The sequence below is a fragment of the Triticum urartu genome, unplaced genomic scaffold, assembly GCF_003073215.2.
Source record: "Triticum urartu cultivar G1812 unplaced genomic scaffold, Tu2.1 TuUngrouped_contig_9720, whole genome shotgun sequence".
In the NCBI taxonomy this organism is placed as follows: Eukaryota; Viridiplantae; Streptophyta; class Magnoliopsida; order Poales; family Poaceae; genus Triticum; species Triticum urartu.
The window spans coordinates 1-11,080 of NW_024120793.1; the positions used below are offsets into that span (position 1 = coordinate 1).

Below are 11,080 nucleotides of genomic sequence, written 5' to 3' on the forward strand. Positions count from 1 at the left end.
GGAGGCCGTGACGCGCCATGGCTGCTTCGAGGGAGGGCGAGCTGGAAGGAGGCACGCGCGGTGACGGGAGGAAGAAAAGTAGGGGGAGAGAGACGAAAAGGTTGGGGAGAGAGAAGATATCTCACTGCAGGTGGGGCAACGCCTGCAAAACGGCGAAATTAGCCCCCCCAGGTGCCCCCCAACTTGCTGCGTTTGGGTTAGGGTTGCCGGCGCCAGTTTTTACTTTATCCGGCGAAAAAGGAGAGTTTGGGGGGACGAGTGGGAAGATTTATGTCTGCCGGCGCGAGAAAAAGTGCCTGGGGGGCCGGCTGGAGATGCTCTAACCCCGCAGACGAAGCAATGACTACCACAACGAGAGCAACCTGCTCACCCACCACCGCATGCCGCACGACCGCATCGATGCCGCCCGCGCCACCGGCCTGACAGTCGTCGTCCCTGTGGACGTCAGATCTTGCCAGAACCGAACCGTTGACCGAGCCACGGCCACCAACACGAGGCGGCCTCCCACACTCCACCACAAGGCAGCGCCTCCGCCAACACCTGCCGGGGCCACCACCCCCGCGCTCATGCATCATCGTCCCCGAGTCGCCCCATGGGAGCCCAATTTGAAATTTTCTTTAGAAAATTGTACGCACGACAAATTGAAATGGAGGCAGTATAGGAAATTTATAAGATCTTGTGTGTAGATTTACAACAGAACTTATTTTATTTTTTTATATAAAAAAGTTCCCAAACTAGCGGTCTTCCTTTCTTTTTAACTCAAAAAACTAGCGGTCTCTGAAATTCACTCAGAGAAGAATGGAAAAACAGCAAGGAGGACGGCAGCACGGCGCCCTCTGCCGAGTGTGCCGAACCGACCGCAGAGGATGGCATCGAGGCCGCAGCGACGCCCTTCCCCTCGTGGGTGGTCGCGAGGAGGACCGCAAGGCAATGGCCGTGAATTCTGCTCCCTTCTCTGAGTGTAAGATTTCGCGTGCTGCGGTCTTCGGTATGACTGGGAACAGGGGTGTTACCGAGTTCCTACATATGCCCAAGCACCACGATGAGTATTGCTAGTAGTACACTGTTTTTCTTCACATGTGCCACTACATATTTTGTATTTTTTTTGCTTATGTGCCACCGATGAGGTGATGAAAGAATGGCAGACAAGCAAACGTGTGGCAATTCTTGTTTATGCCATTCTAGTACAAGATAGCCAGGCAGATATACATATGCTTATCGTGCTAGCTAGGTTCATTGCAAGCATGTGATGTGGCCCCGTCTCCTTGGTGATTCTTGTTAACTAATTCGTCGTTAGTTTCTGTTTGGCTGATGGTGTGCACGCAAGGTAGTGGGTGTGTACTAGTATCTACTACAGTATATACGTAGTGGAATTAAAGAACAGTGTTGATTAGCTGTCCCAATAAGTATTGTGAATTTTGCAGATTGGATCTGCCAAACCTAGTTCAGATCGACAACAACCCCTGGTAAAGTGAACCGTCTCTGACAACCTTGCATTTCTTAGGACTAAAAATGGATAGATGGGCAATGGCTATAGTATAATGGGTCAATACAAAATACTAGAACGTACTGAACCTGACCAGGAAACTCTCTACAGGCGCTATCAGATCAGTGCTCAACTTAGAGCTGACCATATGCCAGTCCCATCTCTAGAGATAAGACTCTAGGGAGCAACTCTTGCCTTCAGTTCAGTCTCGAACGGAAGGTTGAAGCATCGATCTGCCTAGCTAGCTGTTGCATGCCGGTATGTGTCACATTTTATCCTGGTTTTTGCTCCTTATTAACCTCTGTGTAGCATCAGATGCAACACATACTAGATGCATGCTTGCATATGTATGCTATACCAGTGTAACAAACTAATCTTGATTGCAGTGCTTGCAGGGGGTAGCAAGATGGCTGTAGCATGGATAGAAGCTGATGTAAAGTGGTTGAGTTTCTATGTGTACCGGATAGTGCTGCTTCTCAGCTTCCTTATGTATGTTATTCTCGCCTCCTTCTCCGAGAGCCGCCGGCGTGAAGGCAAAGGTTGGAAGAGAGGGTTATTGTGGTTGGCGTACCAGCTGACTGAGTGGTGCCCGGCATATGTCATCAGCAATCTGTACCTCGAAACCTCGCCGTGCGAGAAGATGATCGTCGCCTTCTGGGTGCCATTCCTTCTGCTGCACAACGCTCGCCCAGACAACATCAGCGCCTTCATCAGCGAGGACAGTGAGCTCTGGCTGCGCGCGGGTGTATTTGTTTTCTTGCAGTCCGTGGGATCCGCATTTATTGTGTGCAGGTATATACTCCTTGAGTCCACTGCTGGGTTGTTGCGCCAGGCGTCTTTCATCATGTTATTGCTGGGCCTTTACAAGTATGCGGAGAGTGCGGTGGCGCTAAGGCAATGCAACTTGAGCCGCATCCGGAGGTCATTCAGGAAGCTGCAGCCCAATGCCAATAGCTTCAGGGATGACTATGGTGGAGGCAAGAATCTGGAGGGTCTGAAAGACGAGGAAGCCTTGTTGGTTGCTCACAGCCTGTTCGATATCTGCAAGGGTGCCTTTTCTGATTACTCGGTGGAGTACATGGACCGTGATGCAGTCAGAAGCATGTTCTCGGGTCAATGGGAGAGTATGTGCAAGGTGGTGGAGATGGAACTCTCCCTTATGCATGACATCCTCTACACCAAGACATCCGTGGTCCACACCTTGCCTGGCTACATCATCCGTCTGGCCTCGCCATTCCTCACCGCCACTGCGCTCCTGCTGTTTTTCCTCCAGTGCAAAGAGTGCATGAAGCTTGAGCCAATAGATAAAGCTGTGAGTTACATATTGCTGGTTACGACCCTCCTCCACGATGTGAGATCGCTGTTGAGAGCACTAGCGTCAGGCTGGACACATTCATACTTCAAACATATGTCACACAACTGGTTCAAGCATCAATTTTGGTGCCTGGAGAGATGGGCGAAGCTTCGTCGGTTTGTCGTGTCACTGCGTCTTTCCCGGCTCTCCTTGTGGTTGTGGACATGTGCATGTCCCAGAGAGCCCAAAAGCTACAGGAGGTGGGCGGGCACCTTCGGGCAGTGCAACATGTTTGACCAGTGCACTGTTGGAAACAGGCGCAACCTATACAGCATACCTGGGCTGACGACTGAATCAAAAGGCCAGTTGAATTCGAGAGGCTATGAATGGGAAGACCATTCGAGGGGCCTTGAGATTCCAGACAATGTCAAGAAGCTGGTGTTCATCAACATGTGCAAGCACTTATTCCCTGGTCCCGAGCTGCCCCATGAACAGTTTGTTCGTGTAAATGTGCCACCATGTCAATGCCACCGCCCTGACAGGCAAGCTGTTGCAGAGTACTCTCCCAGATCCTACGAGCAACAAACTCATCACTTGAGGTATTGTCAAGCCCCGCCTGAACACTATGACGAGAAAGCTGCTGACATCAAGCATGCAGATCAGTCAGATGAAGATAGGAGGTTCCATCTTGAGCTTCAAGAGGTCATCCTCATCTGGCACATCGCCACCGATGTCTTCCTCGCACGCAGACCCAGTATCGGAGGCGGAAAGTCCGAGGAACTCGTGAAGGCGATGGAGCAGATGTCAGATTACATGATGTTCCTCGTCGCCAAACGCCCTCAAATGCTACCAGGGCGTACGCTCGGCGGGCTGCACGAGAAAACACGCCGTGCTGTGGAGTTGATATGGAAAGTGGCTATACCAACTAGTCATGCAACAAAAGAAAAGGAGATGGTTGCCAAGTGGATGCTGAATAACATGGATGGTCTTAATGACCCAAATTCACCTATCTGGGGAGGAACTCAAAAGATGGACAAGGATAATCTTAATGACCCGGGTTTGAATATGACTACTGTCTGGAGAGGAGCTCAACTTGGCCAGATGCTGCTAAACCCACCGTCCAGGGGTGGAGAAAGCAAAGGTACGATGGAACTACTTGCATACTGGATTCCAGATTTGCAGAAACCTCATGGGGATGTGTTGGAGTTTGTCTTGGATGCGTGGGTGCGTCTGCTCATGTTTGCGTCCATGCGGTGCAGCAGGGATTCTCACGCCAAGCAGCTCAGCTGCGGCGGCGAGCTCGCGACCCTGGTATGGATCATCATGGAACACACAAAGAACAGCGACGTCAAAAAGCATCTCAAGTCACTTCTTCGTTAAAAACTGCCATCCATCTTCCTCTGCAACAATCTCTGCTATGATGCTTTTCATCTCACTAGCTGATCTGTACCCTCCTGCTTCGGTCTCTCGTTGTAGTCATGTGCCTCTTGTTTTTCAGGCTTGGTGGATGCACTCATGTTTCTCTCTGCATTGGTGGTTGTACTCATGTACTCCCTCCGTTCCAAATTAAAACCACGACGAGTCTGTCTAATTTGAACTAAAACCACGACGAGTAATTTGGAACGGAGGGAGTACAACTTTCCTTCAGTCTCTGGTTGTACTTATGTATCTCCGGTTTTCATGGTTTGGTGGTTGTACTCATGTTTCGATGTTGGTAGTTGTGTACTCTCTAAGTCTGTCTAGTTGTACTCATGTATCTCCGTTTTTTTTTTCTGATTTGGTGGTTCACTTGCACCATGTATCTCTCTGGTTTGTACCCATGTATCTCTGGATTGGTAACTGTACTCATTGTATCTCTGGATTAATTGGTCATCATTTCTTTGCTGCCCTTTATCTGCATTAATTAGCAGGTGATATACCTGAATCTTGATCTATAAGAACCATTCACTACAGGTCTTAGTGAAAGACCACACACAGTTTTTTCACCGTGATTGCACTTTCCTGCAGACAAAAAGGGGGTGGAAACCCTATTGCTGGAAAGGTAGACTGCGAGAGCCTGCCTATTGTCCTCACATGTGCGTCTGAAGGCTCTAGACCTTCGCTTGATCATCATAAACAACAAATTACGGTTTCACAACGGCTCCATATAATCTGTCACAACTGTGTGACAGTGTGGAAGTTGGGGTTTGATGCATCATATATTTGGACCCTGTGGAAGACAACAACTTGTTTTCGGGGCGATTTCCTGGTGACCCTAAGGCTATTATTCATCAAGTTAAGTTTGTTACTAGATTAATCTTTCATCTTTTTTCATCTTTGCCTACAACATGTGCAGAGCTCTGGCTTGCAGGCGGGTGTGGCCTGGAATGCATCCATAAACAACAGGGTAGTACCAACGGTAAAACAGGCAAGCACATTCAGGGATGCATAGTTACGAAAACGGTGAAGGCACCTGACTGAAAATTAGATACAAGATCAAATCGACGGCGGTACGAATGATTGTTTGGATGTCTTGTGAACAAAAAAAGTTAGAATGCAACCGCATAAAAAAAGTTAGAATGAATGTATAAAATTACGGTTTTAACATGATCCCTCTTACCCCCTCTTTTCACATGAAAGGTAAGAGTATAAAATAGATCTTAGCCGTTGATCTCATCAATGAATGGCTTGATTGACTCTTACCTTTTTACCTCACATGTAAAAAAAGAGATAAGAGGGACCATGTTAAAATTTGCCTTCATCATTACTCTCCAACCTCTATGATGTAGGCAGTGACAACCACACAGTCGATAGATGGCAGGCGGGGCACCATCAGCCGGTGGAGGGAGGAACCCTGAGGAAGTCCAGCTCGGACAGGTAATCATCGGTGAAATGAGCCTTCCCCACAAGGGTCTGGTCCTGATCATTCTTGGTGACGCGGCACTCCGAAGGACCGAGGGTCATGGTGTAGCCAAGTTTGGCGAGCTGGCTGCTGGCAGGGCCGGTCCTGGGGAGGGGCGAACGGGGCGGCCGCCCCGGGCCCCCAAAAGTCAGGGGCCCTCTCCCAGGTATACGTACGTGTGTATATACAGGTCTTCGATCGGGAAAAACTGAAACTAATCTATCTCTCACGTCTCAGCGCGCCTCGTTCAGCTTCTGGCCGATCGCCCCGATCACTACTAGCCTAGGAAAGTAAAGATATGTTGGGCCTGGCCCATGTTTGTACGTGGTCACATGGAAACCGGAGATTGGAAAAGGAATCGTTGGATTGATTTCCTCCTGTAACTTTGGATCGGTTGTTCCCTGCCCTTTTTTCCTGTTTGTTAATCTCTTCGACCCTGCCTCCTCACGAACGACGCGACGACTGCGGCAGGTACATCTGGTCGCGCCCTCTTCCCTCACATGATCTTCATCCTATTTCTTTTCTTTCTAATCCTAATTCCCAAGGAGAAGTGTTCAAATCAACCGGATGATTTTCTGTCGCTATAAGCCGTCTTGTACACTCGCCACGTGTTCCCCCGAGCCCACCGCTTTCCTCCCCATCTTATCTTTTCCAGCGCTCTCTCCTCCACTCGTCCCCTCCCTCATCTTTTCCCCCCGTTTCCTCTCACACGGCTCTCTCCTTTGCACTCTGCCCGGCGACCACCGGAACGTCAGTCGCGCGCTACTGCTGCCAGGAAGAGGCGACGAAGCATCCGCCATTACCATCGCGTCGCCGTCACCACCGGGTGATGCGTCGCAGCATCCCGTCGCCGCCGTGCAGCATCTACTGTCGCCGTCGTGTGCTTCGTCATAGCAACCACGTCGCCGTCGCCCTGCGATGGAGCACCACCGTGCCGATGGTGGTGCTCCAGTGAAGCTTCGCCGAGGCCATCGGGTGGGAGCACGGCGGGGGCAGCCGATGCTACAACAAAGAATCAATGCGCTGTGGTGACGTTTGCAGTGAAGCTCCGCCGACGGGCTGCTGCGATGGAGCCCGCCGTGCCGGTGTGGCGCTGCAGTGAAACAACGCGGCGCCGCCGGGGCTGCAATGAAGCGTCGCCGGGTTCGTTAGGCTGCAATGGAGCGCCGCCAGAGCTGCAGTGAAGCACGTCGGAGTTGTAGTGAAGCGCGCCGAAGCTGCAGTGAAGCACGCCAGAGGGTCGTCGGAACTTGGTTGGGGTTCCAATGAAGTGCCGCCGGAGTTGCAATGAAGCACACCGAAGGGTCGTTGAAATTTGGTCGGGATTGCAATGGAGCTACGCCTGGGCTGCAGTGAAGCACGCCGGAGGGTCGTTGAACCTGGCCTAGGTTGCAATGGAGGGCCGGCGGCGCCGCCGGTGCTGCCGTGGAAGCTGCTGCTGAGGGATACATATGGTGGATTTTGCGTCTGATGGATGGAAGAGCAGAGAAGGAAGACTGGGTTGTGCTACGATCAAACGGCCACCCCGTCCAGATTGGACGACTGGCAAGGCGGATGATTTCCCTAGGAAATCATCCGGCTTATTCGTAGCAGCCGCCAATTCCCAATTTCTCGATCGATCTAACAACTTAACAGGGAACTGACGAATTGTTTTTAGGGCGCTCGAATCATTGCGCCCATGTTGCCGATTAGATTACAGAGAGAAGGTACTATATTAGGCCCTAGAAGTTTATCATTATATTAGATGATCTTTGGTACTTTATCTAAAATTTTAAATTTTAATTAGCTTTGCGCCCATGTTCCTTTTAATTTGAGCAGGGTCATGTCAAGTTCGGGTAGAAAGTATCCATCCGGAGGTCATAAAAGTAAAAAGAAGAAGGAGGCAGATGAGGAGAAAGATGCATTGAGTGGATCTCTTTTTAAATATTATAAGAGCGATACAAGCACTTCAAGAAATCCAGACGAGTTGGCAATAGTTCTTGCGGGTGGCCAAACTAATGGCAATCAGGAAGATGATGGTCATACTCGCACAGAAGGCAATGTTGACGTCAACATGGATGATAGCAATGTGAGTGATCATGAGCCCATATTTAATTCATCTACGGCAGAATCTACTAGTGTTGATTAGTAACCGGTTACTGTGGATATTTATGATTCAAGCAATTGGGGTAATCTTGATAACAAAGCGAGGGACATATTAGTGAAAAGGGGGCCTAAAAGGGAAGAAGAAAATATTGAATATCCTTTGGATGAAAATTCAAGACATTTTTTGTATAGTTATTACTCAACAAAGATGAGCAATGGAGAGGTGCGTGATAGGAAATGGTTAGTTTTTTCAAAACACGCAAAATAGTGTTTTGTTTTTCCTGTAAGCTTTTCAATTCTGATAAATGCACGAGTGCAATGGGGAATGATTGGTTTTGTGATTGGAGGCATATTAATGAGAGACTGAAAGAGCACGAAGCTAGTGTCGACCATATTACCAACATGAACTCTTAGAATGAAATAAGAGTTAGACTGAGCAAGCATGAAACAATTGATAAAGAGTTACAACAACAAATCACAAAGGAGAAGGAACGCATAAGGAGAAAATTTTGAAGGTAATATGTGATACATTATGTGATATGCACAATTATTTTTGATGCACTTAATTATTTTTTTTGATATAAATTATATGTACATATGGTGATTATTAACTAGATATTTATAAGAAAGGCTCCGGATTATAGTTTTGCCTCGGGTCCCCAAAATCTCAGACCGGCCCTGGCTGCTTGAGACCAGGTTCTTGTCAAGCCCAGGGACGTAGTACACATTCTGGAGAGACATGGTCAGCGTGCTCAGCGACCCAATACGGTGGACTCGCCTAGGCCCCATGTTCGGAACCTGGACGACGAGATCGGCAAGCGCGGGCGTGCAATCCGTCAGCTGGCTCACGTCGCCGATCATGTGATTCGCCGCAGAAGATGCGACCAGCCAGGCGGGCTCGGGCGTCTTGGTTAAGGGCGTCGTGCCCGATTCCTCCGCAGCTGCAGGCAGACATACTACATACCAGGACCTATGAAAAGAAAATGCATAAAACGAGCTTAACATTACCCCTGTCCCCTGCTCCTCGCCAGAGGAGAGCTCCGCCGGCCTCAGTGTCGTTGGCGGCACGGGCGAATCGAGGACATGTCCGCGTGGAGAGTTGCTTCAGCTTGACATTGCAGAGGCGTATCTTGGGCGATACTACTAAGAAAAAGGCTACTAGTAACGTTGGTTTTTTGGTTAGTTGTTTTTTTATTAGTAGTAGCGCGGGTCATCGCGCTATTACTATTTAAACCCTCGCTACTACTAATGAAATAGTAGTAGCTTGTCCTAAATACTAGTAGCGTACAGTTATCCCTAAAAAAAATAGTGTACAGTTTTTCTCCCATGCTACTAGTAACTAATTAGGGATTAAAAAATAAAAACATAAAATGCTGCAGTACAGAAAATAGTCTAGGAAAGCAACTCAAATCCAACACTCAGATAGGATTTTGGAGCGTATTGTGAAGAGCATTAATTGCAACTCAAATCATCAATGGTAACAGCACTTAGAGGACACCTGACAAGGCTACACATATATTGGCACAATGTGACAGCTGTCCTCACGATCTAGAAAATCTACCAAGGCGTCGAGGTCCTTCACCTCAGCAACCTCCAAACGGTGGCGTCGAGGTCCTCCACCTCGACGACCTCTGAACGGTGGCGTCAATGCCCTCCACCTCGGCGACCTCCGGCGTCGCAATCACCTGGACAATCATCTGTGTGACGCGGTCGTCGGGCTTCATGGCGAAGTCTGTCTCCGAGTGGTTGAAGAGCATGATGCCCACCGGGTCTCGGTAGTCCGCGTCGGTCACCCCTGCGCACATGCCAGGAAAGTGAAAACGTGTTAGTGTGCATCCTTGTGCAGACCCAGTAGGGCATTTTCTTTATTTATTAGTCTCTTTTAATCTATTATGGATATTCGGAACAGAAAGACACCTACTAAATGCATACCCTAGCTATACGTGTCCATGCTATCTTGTTGTCTTAGTGCATACAAGAAATTAATACTTGTGTATTTGAGATATACTAGCACATATGCCCGTGCGTTGCAACGGAAGAAAAAATTGACAACATATATGTCGACAAAAATATGATTAGCATCTACCCATGTTTTGATTGGCACAAGGAACCCACATATAACTGTTGGAAATATGAGCAATTTACCAAATTATTTTATTAACAGAAATACTAGATAAAGCATGACTAATATAGTAGAGATCGAACAAGTCATGCGTTCTGACAGAGAAAAGGTAAATAGCATCTGCATATATAAACTTGAACTGAACACATCTAGAATAGACACTAGATGAAGTTGCATATATGAAGTAGAACCTAACATATGTAGGGCAGAAACTAGAGCAAAGAACTGTGACAGGACATCTAACAGAAAGAGTAAGAAGACGTACGGGACAGTAGCAGCAGAAGCACTTGACTTGGGATCGACATCCTCTCCAGCCATGTCGTTGCTGAGGTAGTCGACGTCGGGGAAGAAGTCGTCGTCGTGGAAGTAGTCGTCGGAGTCCGTGATGAAGAAGCCAGTAGTCGCGCGGAGCGCTCCCCAAAAACCTTATCACCCTTCTCTCGTACAGGACTCAAAAGGTGTGGTTCCGGAGGCCTACTGTCCCGACCTGCGGTGCATGCCGCAAGCCGGGATGAGGAAGATCGTAGCAGTAGCTCAGTGGCCAGGAACTTGGAGGCGAGAGGATTGCGTTGTTCTGGTGTGTCTCTCTGGGAGGAGCGACCTCCCTTTTATAGGCATAGGAGAGGGACACGAACAGGCTGCGACGGGAGGTGAAGCAACGGAGGGAGACGAAGCGAACGGGCAGCGGCCGAAGAGGCACGCCGTTCGAATTCAGTGTCCACTACAAAAAACGTTTCAGCTCCCGCGTGACCTTACGTATACCCGTCGTGCGTGGCAAAAACTTAGACATCGGCTCGGCTCATTCCCGCAACCCGCGGCGCGTCGTGACGAGGCGTGGCTTGGCGAGGCGGGCGGCAGAGGAGGAGCGCGCGTGGATGTCCCTCTTGTTCTCATCCTCATACATGTGGAGAAAGAGCCTCCCTTATAAAGAGGTCCAACTCCCTCTAAACTAGCAATGTGGGACTAAACTTTTGTTCCACCTCTTGCCTTGCACGAATGGGCTGCGTGGGCCTCTAGGATTTATTAGGAATTTCTGAAACTGCTTGCTACCTCTTTTAGCACTGCGTTGGTTTTTCTCGAAGAGGAAGGAATGATGCAGCAAAGTAGCGTAAGTATTTCCCTTAGTTTTTGAGAACCAAGGTATCAATCTAGTAGGAGGCTACGCGCGAGTCCCTCGCACCTACACAAAACAAATAAATCCTCGCAACCAAC

The 11,080-nt window shown here is 48.9% G+C and overlaps 1 protein-coding gene across 1 annotated transcript; it reads left to right on the forward strand.

Moving 5' to 3' along the window:
* The first annotated feature begins 1,892 nt into the window (after positions 1-1,892).
* Positions 1,893-4,160, forward strand: LOC125532363. The gene has a single exon (XM_048696445.1). It carries the CDS (start codon positions 1,893-1,895, stop codon positions 4,158-4,160), a length of 2,268 nt encoding a protein of 755 aa, XP_048552402.1.
* The last annotated feature ends 6,920 nt before the right edge of the window (positions 4,161-11,080 follow it).